An 18,778-nucleotide genomic window follows, 5' to 3' on the forward strand; every position below is an offset into this window, starting at 1 on the left:
TCTAGAAGGAAAAGAGCAGTAGATATCAGGAAGTTCCTCTCCAAGCCTGACTTGGAAATATATCGCTGTTCCTTCACTGTCACAAGATCAAAATCCTGGAACTCCCTCCCTAACAGCATTGTCGGTGCACCAACACCTCAGGGACTGTAGTGGTTCAAGAAGAGAGCTCACCACCACCTTCTCAAGGGTAACTAGGGATTGGCAATAAAAATGCAGATTTAACCAGCACGCCCACATCTCACGTCCCATTAAAAAAATGTTTTAACATAGTCACTGGAGCTTATTTGGAAACAAGCGATGGGATAAAAGATTCCAAGATTATGAAGAATTATAATGGGGTAAGTGGTCTGTTCAGCGAGAAATTAAAGAGATGTAACTTTTAGAATACTCAAAAATAATTTAAAAGCTTTAAACACATGTTTTGAAGAAAATAAATGATGTGGAAATGTCACAGATCTTTGTTGAAATAGTCCACAATTTCTTTGAGAGAAAATGAATTCAAAAAGGTTTTTGAAAAGATATAGGAAGTGGTTTTGATTTGATTACTCATGTGGAAGATAGCACTGGCACATACTTGATGGGCTGAATAGCCTCTTTCCCTACAGTAACATTTTATGATAGATGCAGATGTGTTCAACAGCAGATTTTGAAGTGCCACTACAAAAATATAAATAGTTTCTTTTTTGCACAGACAAAGGTTTGATAACTGTTGTTGGAGCACAGAAGTGGATGGAAGAGTTCAGATTTATGCTACAGACCAGGCAAACTGTTGCTAATAGCAAGAAGAGATAAAATTAAATTTTGAGTTAATTGGTTGAACAAAAGAGTTCTGAAATCTATTAGTACACTATCTTATAGTATAGAAATCCCATGTGAAGATGACCCCCTTCCCTCCTTTTTCACACCCCATTTTAAGTTTAAAAGTTTATTTACTAGTGTCACAAGTAGGCTTGCATTAACACTGCAATTAAGTTACTGTGAAAATCCCTTAGTCGTCACACTCCGGCGCCTGCTCGGGTACACTGAGGGAGAATTTAGCATGGCCAATGCACCGAACCAGCACATCTTTCTGACTGTGGGAGGAAACCCACACAGACGTAAGAACGAGCAGACTCTGCATAGACAGTGATCCAAGCTGGGAATCGAACCTGTGCCACTGTGCCATCCCTTTACCCATCCCCCTGCCAATGCCCCCATCAACCCTCCCACCCCTCTCCCATCCACCCTGCGTTTTGCTCTGTTTCTGTTTTGCAGATAAGTACAGAATACAAAAAAAGAGAAAAACTTCTAGGAAACACTGGTTAGACCCCATCTTAAGGGCTTTCATAGAGTGAATACCTTCCAATGACAGAAGGGTTGGTAACTAGAGGACACAGATCTAAGGCAAGAGGCAACACAAATAAAAAAAAATAGGCAGAGAGTTAAGATGATCTGCAATGCACTGCCTGAAAGGATAAGAAAGCAGATTTAATAATAACTTTCAAAAGGAAATTGGAGAAATACTTGAAAATTTAAAAAAATCTATGGCTATGGGAAAAGAGTAATAAGTGGGACTAATTGAATAGCTCTTTCAAAGAGTCAGCATTGATGCAATAGGCCAAATGATCTCTTTCTATGCAATGATTGTACTCTATGATTCTAATTTACTTTATTATTGAGTGTGTTAGGTCAGGTGTTCAGGAGCACAAGTGAAACGAGCAGTTGGAAGGGTTTATGTTAAAGGTTTCTGGATGTAAAATTAATCAATTTGAATAACAGACTTTCTCTACAGGGATCATGATCTTGAAGGAAAGATTTTCCTCCAATAGCAATAAAAAAAGTTAATAAATATGAAAATGTGAAATGTTGTATTCCAGTGAAAACCTCAATGTAACTTCATGTGAGAAGTTTCTTCTTTGGTTTCCATGACAATTGAGGGCAACTGAGTGGCCACTTCTATCTGTCGTTCTCATCATTACCCTGCCTTTTGTTCTGTCTGACATCTCCCTATCCCAGTCTACACTCTCTTGAATCCACAGACTGTACTGTAGTACTTAATGGGTGCATTTTCTTCCCCCTCTGTGGTGTGTTTCCTAGCGGCGGGAGGTGTTGCAGCACTCGCTGGCTGTGGGATCTTATGGTCCCCCTGTTGTCAACGGGATCTCCTGTTGAACACACCCTCGCCACCGGGAAACACACGGCGATGGTGCATCCTTGGTGGGACTGTAAGATCCTGTTGGCTTAAATGCCAGCTAGCTTTCAGCAAATATCTCCATGAAGCGCTCTACATGATGTCAAAAGACCATCTTGGTAATTCAGGAAATTTTAATCTCAACATCTGCACTATTCCAACATGCTCCTGGCTAGGCTCCCATATTCTGCCATCCATAACCTTGGGATCATCCAAAACTCTGCTTGTATTAACTTATACCAAGTCCCGTTCCTCTATTACACCTGTGCTTAAGGGCGGCACGGTAGCACAGTGGTGAGCACTGCTGCTTCACAGCTCCAGGGTCCTGGGTTCGATTCCCGGCTCGGATCACTGTCTGTGTGGAGTTTGCACATTCTCCTCGTGTCTGCGTGGGTTTCCTCCGGGTGCTCCGGTTTCCTCCCACAGTCCAAAGATGTGCGGGTTAGGTTGATTGGCCAGGTTAAAAAAAAATTGCCCCTTAGAGTCCTGGGATGCGTAGGTTAGAGGGATTAGCGGGTAAAATATGTGGGGGTAGGGCCTGGGTGGGATTGTGGTCGGTGCGGACTCGATGGGCCGAATGGCCTCCTTCTGCACTGTAGGGTTTCTATGATTTCTATGATGATTTCTTACTGAGATACATTGGCTCCCTGCCAAGCAACATCTTGAATTTCAAATTTTCATCCTTGTTTTTAAATCCCTCCCAGTCTCTGTAATCTCCACCAGTCCCACAAACCTCAGAGATGTCTGTGGCTCCTCTAATTCTCACCTCTTGTGCATCCTCAGTCATAATTGCTGTGTCAATGGTGGCTGAAACTTCAGTTGCCTAGGCCCACAACTACAGAATTCCTACCCTACACCTCTCCACCTCACTTTCCTTCAACTTTTTAAAACCTACCCTTTTGACAAAACGTTTCTGGCTCAGTATCATATTTAGTTTTATAATGTTCCTATGAAGCATCTTAAATGTTTCATTATATTAAAGGCACTATATAGACAAGCTGGTGTTGCTGTTGGTTCAAAACAACAAAGAAAAAAAAATCTCCATATGCAAATCTGATATTAGCAAATTCCACATCAACTAGTACAAATTTTAAAGTTTTGACCAACAGCATTAATAGATTGGCATTGCAGAGAAATATTTTTACTTTAAGAAATATCTTGTTGGTTTGACTTCTACTATTCTTAAAGCAAACATAGATCAACTTAAAATAAATAGCATGACAGAATAAATATTGCAGCAAACAAGCTAAAAGAACAGGCATAACATGCACACAATGTCTTCCCCCATGCTCCCTCAAACCTTCCAAAGTTTTCTGTTGCACTGCTCCTACCCTGAAGATGTTGAATTTTTTGCTGAGTTCCACAGTCTCAGTTATCCACTAGTAACTCTGCTCACACAGTTAAATGATTCAACTACTCATTATCTTAACCAGCAAAGTTGCTGTGAGAAGCCACATGGAACACCTGCTAATGCACAAATTACAGCAAAGAATTGGCTTACCGCTCAGCAAAAGGGACTTCTTCTCAATTTCATCTTTCGATATCTCCAGCACGTCACAGTACGCACGAGCCAGTCGCCAGCAGAAATCAGGTTTTGAACGATACTGCAAAAAAAGCAAAGGATACACATAGATCTGTGCACTAATTTCATAAACTGATACTTACTGGCCAAAAACTGATGACTTGTCCCATGGACTGACAGACACTAAAAAATCTGGGCTTCAACAGTGAACAAGTTCCTGATGTTGACAGGGCAAAGCAGCACCAATGGAAAGAAGTTATTTATTGAAAGAAAGCAGTGTATTACCCTGAAGCAACTCATGGGCTGAAACAGGAATTGTACTCACTAGATATAAAGCATTTATTCGACTTTTATGAATTAGAGTCACAATCAGAGAGGAAGCAAGTTCTCTTGTTTTAAGCATAAATCATAGAATCCCTACAGTGCAGAAGGAGGCCATTTGGCCCATGAGCTTGCACTGACAACAATCCCACCCAGGCCCTATCCCCATAATCCCACGTATTTACCCTGTTAATCCCCCGATACTAAGGATCAGTTTAGCATGGCCAATCAACCTAACCTGCACATCTTTGGCATGTGGGAGAAAGACAGAGCACCTGTAGGAAACCCATAAGGAATGGGAAGAAAGTGCAAACTCCACACAATCACCTGAAGCCAGAATTGAACCTGGGTCATTGGCGCTGTGAGGCAACAATGCTAACCACTATGCCACCCATAAAGTAAATCAGTTTATTTGAATGATACAGATAGTGGCATAGTGCTAATGTCACTGGACTAGAAATCCAGAGGCCCAGGTTAATGCTCTGGGGACATAGGTAAAAAGTCCCATCACAGCAGAAATTTAAATTTAATTAAGCAATCAATCTGGAATATAAAGCTAGTCATAAAACCATGAAACGATCACTGATTGTTGAAAAACCCCTTCTGGTTTGCCAATGCCCATCAAAAAAAGGTATCTGGCCTCCTTACCTGGTCTGGCCTACATGTGGCTCTGGATCCACAGCAATGTGATTGACTCTAACCTGTCCCTGAAAAGGCCTAGCAAACCACTCCGTTATACCAAACTGCTACGGATATGAAACAGACTGGAGTGGTTCAAGGCGGCAGCTCATCACCACCTTCTCAAGCGGCAATTTGGCATGGGCAACAAATGCTGACCTTGCCAGTGATGCCCATATCACATGAAAGAATAAAAACACTCTGCTTATTTTCTCGCTCATTACATTATACCATCATTTTTTTAAACAACAAATACTAATCAAATCTATGCTCTCATTTTATTAGATTGAAGAGAACAGCCAAAAATATGTGGCCTAGGATGATTGGCCATTCTATGTTGCCCTTTTGTGTTAGGGGGATGTCAGGGAGATTGGTAGGGTAAATATGTGGGGTTATGGGGATAGGGCCTGGGTGAGATTGTTGTCGGTACAGGCTCAATGGGCTGAATGGCCTCCTTCAACACAGTTGGTATTCTATGAACAGATTGCTGGCAGTGAATTATAAATGCAATCACATAGCTGTGTAATGAGAGTGCAAATGCCAAAGATTTAATGAAATGCTACCTTCTGTTAAACTCTGAGGGCACAATTTTATGAGCTCATTGCGCCTGTCGATCAGCGGGATGAGGTCGCAAGATCGTGTGAAAAGCAAAAAATGAGAATCGCGCCCGTTTTCCTGCCGGTTCCCATGTTACCAGGCACTTTTTCTAGACACGAGGCTCGCGCCCAAAATCGGCAAGACTTCAATTTGCATGCTTCTGCATGCCTCTTAATATACGAGTTCGCTGTGCAATCATGCCCCCTCACGTTAACTATCTCATCGGCAAGATGTCACGCTGGCAAGGAAAACACTTGCTCTACAAAAGTCTGTTTGAGGCACAGCAGTGACGACAGTGAGTGAGGAGGTGAGTACTACTGAGCATTGACCTCTGGGGTGCGAGGGTCTCAGGTGCAAACATGGTGCATGGTGGATTGGGGTGTGGTGGAGCTCGTTCCATTCTGGGGGCTCTCGGGGTTCAGCATTGGCTGGGGCCTGGTGTTGAGCGCATTCCTCCTGGCTACTGAATGAACCCCCGAGGGATTGCTTATGAGGGTGACCACCAACCCCACTGATGTCACCATGGCACCCCTCAATCTTTCAGCTTCACAGGCTCTCTGGCTGACTGCTGACATTCCATCCGAGGCTCCACTAACACAAACAAGCAACAGTTTCAAGCAAGGGAGCTCTGCAGGTGTTAAAATGGCTCCTCACACTGCATGGACTCTGCAGTGCTGCCGTCGATGGGAATCCATCCCTTGATAGTCATGACGTGCCTCACGACACAAGCCATTCCTGGAAGACATTGCATCAGACATTTGAGTGGGTGCACCTATGTCTATGCTTCAAGAGGCCTAATGGGGCCTCTGCACTGGCACCCATATATCCCCCCCCACCCCCCGATTTTGAGGGTGCAGTGATGCCAAACCATCAAGGTGGCGTATGGCACTGGGCATGGTGTCAGCTTGCCACCACCTGCACTCATTTGGGACAAGGGTTGCTAAGAGCGACTGTGGGTCCTGGGATGGATAGCCTCACAGAATTTCTCTCTCTCTCTCTCTTTTCCCCCCGGCCAAAGCAGAGATAGATTTTGGCATGGAGCCAATAGTCCTGGCGATCATTCCTGTGGCTGCTGCTGCTGTTGAGGAGAAGGGGGGGAGGGGAAGACATCAGCACACTGCAAGGCCAGCCCAGACCAGAGGTTGCAGCACCAGGACAGGGGGGCTGCCGGTTAGGGGCAGGAGGCGGGTGCCCATTAGCCTGAGGGGGGCCCAGGGCATAGAGGAGACGGAGACTCTGTTCTTCAAACATTGATGACGTGCCGCTGCAGGCTCCAGCTCAGCAAGGAGACATTGCAGCACCTGTGCCAGGTACTTGTGGACTTGGCACCTCATGATACAGGGGGACACCTGCTCCTGGTGGCGGTGAAGGTCACGGCAACCCTCAACTTTCTTGCAACCAGGTCCTTACAGGCCACCAGCGGGAACCTCTGTGGGATTTCAGTGACCTCGATCCACAAGTGTGTTTGCGAGGTGATGGATGCCTTGCTTGCCTGGGCAGGCCAGTACATCCATTTTGACGAAGGCCAGGCCTAGCAGGAATGTGCAGGGGGTAATTGATTGCATGCCCGTCGCCCAGGGTCCCCAAAACGTCAAGCACCGCGATTCGTGAACTGAAGAAGATTCCATTCCTTGAATGTTCAGGTGGTTTCGACCACAGTATGAACTTCATGCACCTGTGTGCTCGCTACCCAGGCAGGCTTCAGCTTGCAGAGCTCTGACATACCTGGTGTCTTCGAAGACCAGCCCAGGCTGCCGGGATGGCTCCTGGGGTACAACGACCATCTGCTAAGGATTTGACTGTTGACACCAGTGCAGAGGCCAGAGACAGAGGCTGATCCAATGAGGCCCATGCTGCCACTCGGTCCATCGTTGAGTGGAGCATCGGGCTCCTAAAGATGTGGTTCCGTTGTCTGCACCACTCTGGTGGGGCCCTCCAATACAGCCTCCTGAAAGTTTTCCGCATCATGGTGGTGTACTGTGCACTCTACAATCTAGTGGGGAGACCTCCTAGAGGAGGAGGAAGGCGACCAGGTGGACAACCCTGGGGAAGAGGGAGCCCAGGAGGATGTGGAGGACAAGGAGAAAGCAAAGGAGGATCCAGGGAATGGAGGACAGGCGGGGTGGCAAGGGTCCAGGAGGACAGAGAAGCGAGGGAGACCCTCACCGCCACAAGGTTCTGCGACTAGGGGGCATGCGGTGCACAGCAGCAAGAGATTGGGCTAGGGAATGGGAGACACTGCTAGCCTGGAGGATTAGCAGTTGGAGAGTGGGCCAGAGAGTAGCAGAGACTGCTTGTCTGGAGATTGGCAGTCAGAGAGTGAGCCAGGAAGTGGCAGAGACTGTGAACCGGATGGTGACAGCGAGGAGAGTCAGGGAGTGGGATCTGTGGCAAGCAGGTAGATTGGGAATCAGGATCGGCAAATTATTTTATATTTTTAAATGTGTGTAATTTTAAAAGTTATTTATTTACCAATACAGAAATTTAGCATTGTAAAGCATTTCAGCTTGTGGGGTATAATGTTTTAACGTTTTTTCTGATGAGAAAGTTCCTACAGCACGTAAAGCTTTTGCATTGGTTTTAATAGAAAAATCTAATTTGCTTGAAGTCATTTCACTTAAAGTTGCACTTTTCAGGAATGTAATTACAACTTTTAATGAAGACGTATTTTACAGAGCCATGAGAAAAGAAAGGTGGGGCAGCAAAAGCAAAGGAGAAGGTCTGTGAAAGAGTGGAAGGCAGAAGTGATTAAATGATAAAATGGATGAAGATGCAAGGCAAAAAGAGTGTAATAATTGCACAAGTAACAGAGTAAATGATTGGTGCAGAAAAACGTTCCCTTTAAATTGCATGGCAACCCAAAAATTCTCGAGCAGCTTGGGCACACATTTGGTGTTTTTAAATTAATGTGTGTGTGACCCTGCAAAAAATATTAAAGCTGCTGCACAAGTAAAATTGCCTGTGTATGTCAAAGAAAAGAATAGAATAAATGTTACCTACATGATATGTAAATGGAAACAAAAGAACAATCACCAGATCTGGTGTCTGAGAAATTTGGAGCAATGTTTTTAGCTCATCGTTGAGTCCAGAGGTTGGAATTTGCCTGATCAAAAGCCAAGTTGCTGTTCCTCAAGTTTCCATTGAGCTTTATTGGAATAATGTAGATGGTCGGGAAGATATCTTTTAGAAGTCAAATTCAAATTTAACCATTGACCATGGTGAGATTCAAACCTGGAGCCCCAGAGCATCACTCTAGGTTTGTGGTCCAACAGTTCAGTGATCTATGCCAATAGACACAGGAAAGGTTCATTTCTAAAATTTTTCAGGAAGGCAATGGGCATATTTACCCAAAAGAGGTAGCACGGTATTATTCAAAGGCAGAAAAAATGTTCATATTGTTGACTCTATCAACATATGGAAACAATAAATTTGAATATTACAGCTTCTATTCCTTCAGAGTATCAATCAAGAAAGTTACAAAATAAACATGATAAATACATGAACTATTTTGCAGGATTAAGATAAAACCAAATTACTGCGGATGCTGGAATCCGAAACCAAAAGAGAAAATGCTGGAAAATCTCAGCAGGTCTGGCAGCATCTGTAAGGAGAGAAAAGAACTGACGTTTCGAGTCCAGATGACCCTTTGTCAAAGCTACTTTGAAGATGTGGGGGATGGGGGGCAGGAATGGGTGGAAGAGAGGTAAAACTTAGAAAAAGAGGGAAAGGGGAAGAAGGGGGAGAAAAGGTAAGGAAAGGGGGGATAAAGTACGGGGAAAGAGTGGGGGGAAAGAAAAATGAAGAAAGGCAATAAAGAAATGAAAGGTAGAGAATAGTAAAAAATTAAATAAAATGAAAACAAAGGGGTAGAGCTGATCATCTGAAGTTTTGAATTCGATGTTGAGACCAGAAGGCTATAAAGTGCTTAGCCAGAAGATGAGATGCTGTTCTTCCAGTTTGCGTTGAGCTTCACTGGAACATTGCAGCAAGCCAAGGAAAAACATGTGGGCATGGTAGCAGGATCACATGTTAAAATGGCAAGCAACCGGAAGGTCAAGGTCCTGATTGCGCACAGACCGAAGGTGCTCAGCGAAGCGTTTACCCAGTCTATGCTTGATCTCTCCGATATAGAGGGGACCACATTGGGAGCAGCGAATGTAATACACCAAATTGAAAGAGGTGCAAGTGAAACACTGCTTAACCTGGAATGAGTGGTTTGGGCCTTGGATGGTAAGCATGGAAGAGGTAAAGGGGCAGGTGTTACACCTTCTGCGATTGCATGGGAAGGAGTCATGAGTGATGGGACAGGTGTTGGGTATAGTAGAGGAGTGGACTAGGTTACCCCGGAGGGAACGGTCTCTGCGGAATGCTGACAGAGGGAATGAAGGGAAGGTGTGTTTGGTGGTGGCATCACACTGGGATTGGCGAAAATGGCAGAGGATTTTGCTTTGCATGCGGAGGCTGGTGGACTGAAATGTGAGAACAAGGGGGACTCTATCCTTGTTCTGGGAGGGAGGGAAGGGGGTGAGGGCCATGGCAGGGGAGATAGACAGCACGCTGTTGATGGCCCTGTCGACAACTGTAGATGAGAATCCATGGTTGAAGAAAAAGGAGCACATATTAGAAGCACCACTTTGGAAAATGGCATCATCAAATAAATGCGACGGAGGTGAAAGGAGCTGAGAGAAAGGGATAGAGTTCTTACAGGATGTAGGGTGCGAAGAGCTATAGTCCAGATAGCTGTGGGAGTCAGTGGGCTTGTAATGGATATTGGTAGGTATTCTATTGCTGGAAATGGAGACACAAAGGTCAAGGGAAGGGAAGTGTCTGAGATGGAGTAGGTGAAGGCGATGGAGGGGTGGAAACTGGAAGAGAAGTTGATTAATTTTTCGAGATCTGGACGAGAGCATGAAGCGACCCCAAAATAGTCATCGATGTATCGGTAAAGGAGTTCTGGGAGGGGACACGCGTAGGCCTGGAACAAGGAATGTTCCACATACCTCATAAAAAGACAAGCGTAGGTAGGACCCAGGCAGGTACCCATTGCTACTTCTTTGAATTGGAGAAAGTGGGATGAGTTAAAGGAGAAGTTGTTGAAAGATAGAACGAGTTCAGCCAATGGCTTGATGTTCAGTGGTGTGGTCATGGTCCAGGGGGAGGTAGGAGGAAGTATCTGAGACTTGGCGCTCAGCCTCTGCGAGGTAGAGGTTAGTATGCCAGATGACAACAGCATCCTCTTTGTCGGCAGGTTTGATGACAATGTCAGGGTTGGACCTGAGGGAGCATAGAGCGGAAAGTTCAGAAAGAGAGAGGTTGGAATGGGTGAGGGGGGCAGAAAAATTAAGACGGCCAATGTCCCATTGACAGTTCCCAATGAAAAGATCGAGGGCAGGCAATTTTCCTGGCGGGGGTGTCCAACTGGAGGCAGAATGTTGGAGGCACGTGAAAGGGATGTAAGGGTACAAAACTGAGTCCTTTACTGAGAACAGCATGCTCAGCCTCAGAAAGGGGAAGATCGGAGGGTATGGTAAAGACACGGCAACGGCTGGGGCTAGAAAAGATGGAGTTCAAGGGATTGGGACCGGGCAGTGGTGTTTATCAGTTGTTGAAGTTCATGTTCCTTAACATCTGCAAGAAATAGGAAAAGGTTTTTGTTAAGACATCGAATGATGCAGTGGATGAAATGAAACTGGGGACAGGGACAGCTTTGAGAGAGTAAGGCAATGTTGCTGGAGAGAGATGTCGAGTGAGTTCATGTGGTGGTGCATGGACCCGAGTGTGGCTTTCAGGATGCGGCGAGAACAGCAGTTCGAAGAATGCTGTATATCCTGGAGGTACCTTTAATCCTGGAGGTTACATGTGGGGTGGAATTTGAGTTGAAATCCAGGTAGGGTAAGTTGGAGACGAAGACAGTCACTGAGGAAGGAAATGTGGCTGTGGAAGCTAGTCTTGGTAAATACCTTGTCCAACACTAAGAGAGAAATGGAAAGCAGTGAAGGTAGATATGTGGGGTGGGTGGGGGGAAAAGAAAGACATACGGAAATCCTGTCGGAGAGAAGAGCAGTACTTTTTCAGGGTAGGCATTTCTGGAAGAAGAGTGGCAGTGGGTTAAACACTGGATAAAAGCAAATTTGAGCTAGCTTCAAAGCTAGCTTTGACAAAGAGTCATCTTGACTTGAAACGTCAGCTCTTTTCTCTCCTTCACAGATGCTGCCAGACCTGCTGAGATTTTCCAGCATTTTCTCTTTTGGTTGCAAGATTAAGAGTTTGCACTGTGTGAGGATAATGCCCACAAAGCACAACATTTTAAATTGCTGATCCAAGTCATGACATCATAGAAGGTGTTAGGCAGAAGCCAGTCAAATCAAGCAAATCATCAGATTGCAGAAATCTGGATCAAATCATCTACTCATTACTTGGCAGGGTGAAACCATGATCAGGCAGGGGACACAGCTAATCCATTGCACTTGGGGTGGGCTGAAGCTTGTGATCATGGTTTGCCTGTGCTAGGGTAGAGCAAGCAATCACGGTAGCAAAGGTAGGTTACACTGTGTCTTTACCTGATGCAATTTTTCAAAGCCATCACAGCCTTTTGGCGAAGATGAAGAACAGATCAAGCCCGGGAGGGAGTGTAATACTTCATCCTGTCAGCTTGGATCTTGTTTGACCAAGCCCAAGATGGGATATGTATTCTTGTCTTGTCAGCTTGGATCTGGTTTGTTCCTTATGTGGGGCCTCTGATTGGACATAATTGACTTTTTTTTTGATTAAGAATAGGAATAAAGTACCAAAAGAAAAAAAATTACCTCGGTCAAGGAAATATTGTGGAGTCTTCAACAAAGAATGAATGAAAATAAGCTAAGCTCCAATGGCTCAGTTGGCAGGAAGGCCAACTTCAACCTTTCCCTCCCGTCTTTATTAGGACAGGGGTGATCGGGGATAGTTTCGGGAAGATGATTTGTTCTCCACCCTGTGCCTTCCCACCCAATTATATGTCTACCCCCACCCCCAAATCCCCTTGCCTTCCAGTTTCTTAGTAACAGAGCTTCTGGACTAGAAAAAAATTAGGTGCAACCCAAGATTTCATCACTATCAAATAATTCAGATGAAAAAATTGCAAATAGATGGAAGAGATGGTGGTAGGGCATGGTCGCCATGTATCACATAGCGGAATAGTCCAACAGCACTCCATGTCTGAGGAATGGCTCATCAACCACTGAACTGTATGCCAACAGAGGTTTGTATCTTCAGGAAGCAGATTTTAAAAAAAAGAGAGAATGCAGAGAAAAATATATAGTGCATATAAATTAAGTGGCTATTATCTAGCAAGGATTCTATGCATATCCTCTCTTGGATACGGAGAAAGTAAAAGTTTATGAAAAATGTGAAGTGCATCCCTACCTTCCTTATCTTACTGCCTGTGTGCCTTAGATCAATGACTGTTGCCCCACACTGCTATGTGTCTTCCATCAAGACAGTTCAGAAAGCATGTTTCTCCATTGCTCCTGCACATGCTTCTTTGCTTCAGGCTATTTGCATGACTGGCATCAACAGTCTTCTTTGTTCTTGAGATGAAGGATCCTACTACCACAAACAAAGCTAGAGACTGGCAATGTTCACCCCTGATGGTTAAATCCAACCCTAGGCACCATTGGGTCACCTTGTGGAATAAAATACTGTTGCTAGCATTAACAGGACAACAGCCATTTAATTAGTTGTCACACTAGAATCAAAACCTAAGAATGCAACAATCTGGCTGCCAGAATTGTACACAGTGTCATGGGTGAGTGTCAAGAGATAGAAAACATTCAGGTTCTCAACCCCAATCATGGGGTGGCACGGTAGCACAGTGGTTAGCATTGCTGCTTCACAGCTCCAGGGTCCCAGGTTCGATTCCCGGCTCGGGTCACTGTCTGTGTGGAGTTTGCACATTCTCCTCGTGTCTGCGTGGGTTTCCTCCGGGTGCTCCGGTTTCCTCCCACAGTCCAAAGATGTGCGGGTTAGGTTGATTGGCCAGGTTAAAAATTGCCCCTTAGAGTCCTGGGATGCGTAGGTTAGAGGGATTAGCGGGTAAATATGTGGGGGTAGGGCCTGGGTGGGATTGTGGTCGGTGCAGACTCGATGGGCCGAATGGCCTCCTTCTGCACTGTAGGGTTTCTATGATTTCTATTATCCAATGATTTCCACCAAAATGTTTGTGCTACATTTTGTGAGAGACGAGAGAACCAAATGTTGCTGAGTTCAATTGTGAATTCCTCTATAATTGACAATCTACCAACACCAGGTACAGATTTAGGTGCAGACATGAAGAATGGCCACTTGAGGACATACTAAAGAGCTACCAGATCTCATGGGACCATTCTACAGAGAGATTCTATGTATTTCAAAGAGGAGGAGGGAAGAAAAAGGGAGGGAAGACAAGGAACCATAATTTTGGGATGCTCAAGCTGTGAAATTTACCGTGTTTTAATCCTTGCAAAGACATGCACAGGTATTTTGAAAGTCATTAAGAATAGGAATAAAGTACCAAAAGAATAAGAAAAATGCAATATCACTCACTGTGAAGTATTGATGATAATTAGGGAATTAGACCATAATGTTCCATCTTTCTTGTCGAGGGAAGAGAAGATAGGATTGAGTAATCTCAAAAACAGCACATGAACATAGTTTTAAAAAAAGTTACCTTGAGTTTGTTTGACAAGAGCAACTTAAATCCTTTTGCTTTGTCTTCATCCGTGCCATCGTGCAACTTGTCTGCTGTATGTAAAAGTTGAGCGAGTTCATCTGAAGTTTCAGGTGTCGGGCATATACGACCTGAATCCTTTTGATGTGCTGCTTCTTCACGGTCATTATCTGACTCTGCATTAGCTGTAGTATACCTAGAGAAATAAATTATATCAACTCACAACACAATTTTCAATTTTCAATTTGCTACTGCCATGGCTGCTGATTAATACCTTCATTACCCCACCTAAAAATTAGCTTGCATGGTAGAACAATAAGCTAGAACTGTAAAACACTTTGCTATAAACATTGGTTCAGCAAGACAGTTTGGAAGTGTTAGACAATTATGAATACTGACGGAATTCAAATTCTGAAACTTAAAAATTAGGAAGTTTCTACAGCACTTCACAGCCAGAAATAAATTGACAGGTAAGCATCAGATCTGATGATTGTACCAATTGATTGCACTATTTAAGAAAATTGAATAGCTGGAAAAAATAATGTCCGAGATGGTGTGCATCTTGGAGATACCCTTGCCTGAAGTGGCAGAGATTTGGGTGGTGCTGCTGAGTTGCTGCAGTTCATCCCGTTGATCACATACAATATAGTAATGGTACAGCAATGGTCGAGGTAGTGGATGTTTAAGCCAGTGGAAGAAGTGTTTTATCTTGGATCATGTTCAGTTTGTGTTGGGGAAATACTCTACTGGATGTAGACATACTTTTCACAAAGGAAAATGATTAATGTCATTGGGAGGTCAATCATCTCAGTCTCAGAATATCACTGCAGGAGTTACTCAGGGCAGCGTCCTACACCCAACTACATTCAGCTGTTTCAGCGATCATCCATCCATTGTTAGGCTTGACATGGGAGTATTTGCTAATGATCACACAATATTCATCTACATTCACAGTTCCTCAGATAATGAAGCAATTTATTCCTACGTGTAACTAGGCATGATCATCATCAGGTTTGGGCAAGAAACAGAAAATGCTGAAAATATTCAATAGGTTAAGCAGGATCTGTGGGGAGAAAAAACAAGGTTAGCTCTTCAGGCTGATGACTTTTCATGTGTTCTGATGAAAGGCCATTGACCTGAAAGGTTAACTGTTTTTCTTTCCCTAGATGCTGTGTTGCTGGAACTGCAGCAATTCAGGCAAGTAGAAAGTATTCCATCAAGTCCTTGTGCCTTAGTGAGGCTTTGGGGAGGCAGGAGCAACCCAATTACAGCAGAAATACCCAGACCTGCTCTAATGGCCACAGCATTTATGTGGCTGACCCAGTTCAGTTTTCAGTCAATTGGTGACCCCAGGATGTTGATGGTCAGGGACCTGACAATGGTAATACCATGTGAAAATTAAATTTAGCCTCTCTCTTGTTGCAGATGGTCACTGCCTGACACTTCAGTGTCAAGTAACATTTGTGCCACACAATAGCCTGAAACTGATACAAAAGTAAAGTACTACAGATGCTGGAAATCTGAAATAGACACAGAAAATGCTCGAAATATCCAGGAGGCCAGACAGCATCTAGGGAAAGAAAAACAGTTAACCTTTCAGGTCAATGAGCTTTCATCAAAACACCATGATCATCACCACCATCACCCTGATGTTTGTTGCTACCTGGCTTTGCCTTTAACTGCTAGATTTGTTTGCTAAGTCAGGTCTGAAGAGTAGAGATCACCATGTATTGAAGCTCATCATCTGGGCCCTGAAGATAGCTAGTTTTACTGACACTAGCTGGCTGTTTAACCATGTAAGCATCCAGCTATAGCAGGGCATGTGAGTTGGGTGGTGTCTTTTACCCTGAGTTTTACTTAACCTTCCCGATACAATTATAGTTTCAATATCCTCTAAAAGTCCTGTTAGTAAATTCCATAGATTCCCTCGTCCTTTTGATGTTGTTGTGGTGGACTTCTTCCAACTAACCACATTAGACCCAGGGATAGCATCAGTACTCAGAATATTGTTTTAAAATTCTGATCTTGCCTACTTAGGTTTATTACGAAACCTTCGCCTGAAAGCTTGTCAGTAACTTCTAACTTTCTGTTCTTCTAAAAAGTAAATAACTTTGCTGGCAAGTTCCGCTGATATTAGGACCCCAAGGTATAGCATTTGACTAGCATGTGACTTTATTCTAATGCACTCTCACAATGTAATCATTTAACCCTTATAAAAATCCCTTAATAAACTAAACTAGTTATCATCCCAAATATATTGTTGTAATAAACCATATTCATTATTTCCCTCTGACAAATGTGATATATGAATCTTAGTGTTGGTGCGATGTCAGTTATGTAGGCTGTATGTTCCAATAGTTGGTGGATCATATCAAACCAGATGTGTCTTGAGCTGTTTGCAACAGGCAAAGTACTCACTATACCCAACCAGTTGGGCACGCAATGTGTAATAAGAGCTACATATATTCACACACAATGCCCTGTCCTTTGCAGACAGATAGAGCATGTCCATGAATTGTGCCTGTCAACTGAAGAAAAGCTCGAGGAACAGCCATTCCCTGGTTTACTCCCCATGGCAGTGACTGGACCAGCCATAGTTGATCTATCAGGTTTGAATTAAGCAAAAGCTTGGCAGTTAATTCTCCATGGTAATGTCTCTACCAGAATCCACTTGCTAACCAATCAGCACTTTTTCCTAATGCAGTATAAACTGTTAGAACATAACAGCGCAGTACAGGCCCTTCGGCCCTCGATGTTGCGCCGACCAGTGGTACCAATCTAAAGCCCCTCTAATCTACACTATTCCAATATCATCCATATGTTTATCCAATAACCATTTGAATGCTCTTAATGTTGACGAGTCCACTACTGCTGCAGGCAGGGCATTCCACGCCCTTACTACTCTCTGAGTAAAGAACCTACCTCTAACATCTGTCCTATATCTCTCACCCCTCAATTTAAAGCTATGTCCCCTCGTGCTAGCCAACACCATCCGAGGAAAAAGGCTCTCACTATCCACCCTGTTGTTCCCTTTACAATTGATATTCTTGCGTATTTGTCATGATGAGTGCAAGACAAAAAGTCTTGACTTACTGATTTATATTCCTTCGCAGCCTCTGTGTTCTCCTCACAGCTTGCTTTCTCTTCTAATTTTGTGTCTTCAGTAAACTTGGATATAGTGGATTTTGAGCCTCCATCCAAGTCATTGATATGAATTGTAAATAGCTGTGGCCTAAGCACTGATTTTTATGGTGTATGACTAGTTACAACTAGATAACCCAAAAATAACCCATTTATTTATTTTTTTAAAAACTGTCCTCAATCCCATTGAGCCCTATTCTTATCTGGCATCTCACTGAATCCCTTCTGAAAATCGACATATACTATAGCCAGTTGTTCCCCCTCATCTACCCTGTCAACCACAAAATTACAAAGCTCTAACAGATTTGTCAAACATGATTAGCCTTCTTCAAGTCAAGTTGACTCTGCCTAATCAATATTATGATATTGTAAATGACCTGTTATCATGCCCCTAATAATATATTCCAACAGTTATCCCACTTCTGATATCAGGTTTCTGATATCTGGTTCCCTGTTCTGAAAACAGGGAACCAGATGTATCCCACTTCTGATATCTGGTTCCCTGTTTTCTCCTTCCCTCCTTTCCTGAATGACAAGGTTTGCTGCCTTCCACAATTTGGAAGATCAAAACCAGTCATGCCAGAAATAAGATGTGCTAAAGACTGAGTACTTAACAAATGGACATTTGTCAGATGGTACTTTATTCATCACCTTGAGTTTCATGATTTAGCTCAAACTTTGAAACCAATATTTTTCCATCTGTCTCAGATCCTTTGGCATAATTCACATTGCAAATATAATATTTAATGGGAAACACCAGAAGTAAAATTTATGACACCAGAAGTAAAATTTCTGGCTACAAAAAAAGACTTTATAAATTCAAGATATCTGGCAGAATAGCAGAATATTACTATATTCACAAATACATAGCATCGACCCCCCCAGTCTTGCAGGACTCTCCGCTAATTACAAACGGCTATAGAAACAAAATGTTGCCTCTCTTTCTAATGCTTATAAGATTAGTGTTGATGAGATTTACAACAATATAAGAACAGAACATGCACCCTTGATAAACTACACTTGTGGAAAAATAGAGAATATATATGGTGACATGGGCCAAGCTCTGAACAAAACAGGCATTTTGAAAATCTTTCAACTGCACTTGATTAGCAAGAATATGTAGAAGCAAAGTTTACAGCACAGAAAGCGATTAATCAAACCCAATGTGTAGCAGATCTTTGCTAGAGCAATCCAAAATTATTCCCAATGTCCTGCACTCTTTCCAAAACCTGGATCATATGATGCATCAAAGGTTAATTTGCTTTCCCCTTAATTGATACAATGCTGCCTCAACTGTGCATGGCGATCCATATTCAACAAACTTCTGTACGAAGAAATTTCTCTTAACCTCATTCACTCTGACAATTTAAAATCAATTACTTCTTGCCACTGATTTCAACCAAAGGGAATAGCCTTTCCCTATAGTTACCATGTCAACATCTTTAATAATTAAAAAAGGAATCCCTTCTTTGGCTTCTTTCTGTGAAAACCAAATGAAAAATGTCTGGTTCAATGGTTCCAGCAGTAAATTAGATTAATTGATAACATTCGGTAATGTTCTCCAGTAGTGATAGTGTGAAACTTATTTAGGATACAACTAGGCTCTAATTCTCATCCTGTTTTCCAAAGTTAGAGAGGGTATTTTCAATTTTTAGATTTTGAAACC

General features: G+C 43.2%; 1 protein-coding gene across 1 annotated transcript in view; it reads right to left on the reverse strand.

Moving 5' to 3' along the window:
- Window positions 1-18,778, reverse strand: part of LOC144506994 (regulator of microtubule dynamics protein 3-like) — a 274,325-nt gene that overhangs the window by 222,959 nt on the left and 32,588 nt on the right. The window contains exons 4-5 of the mRNA XM_078233504.1: window positions 13,972-14,167; window positions 3,672-3,774 (exon numbers count right to left, since the gene is read on the reverse strand). Of these exons, the coding sequence (XP_078089630.1) occupies window positions 3,672-3,774; window positions 13,972-14,167 (299 nt within the window). The remainder of the gene's footprint in view (window positions 1-3,671; window positions 3,775-13,971; window positions 14,168-18,778) is intronic.

Source organism: Mustelus asterias, chromosome 18 (assembly GCF_964213995.1).
Source record: "Mustelus asterias chromosome 18, sMusAst1.hap1.1, whole genome shotgun sequence".
Classification (NCBI taxonomy): Eukaryota; Metazoa; Chordata; class Chondrichthyes; order Carcharhiniformes; family Triakidae; genus Mustelus; species Mustelus asterias.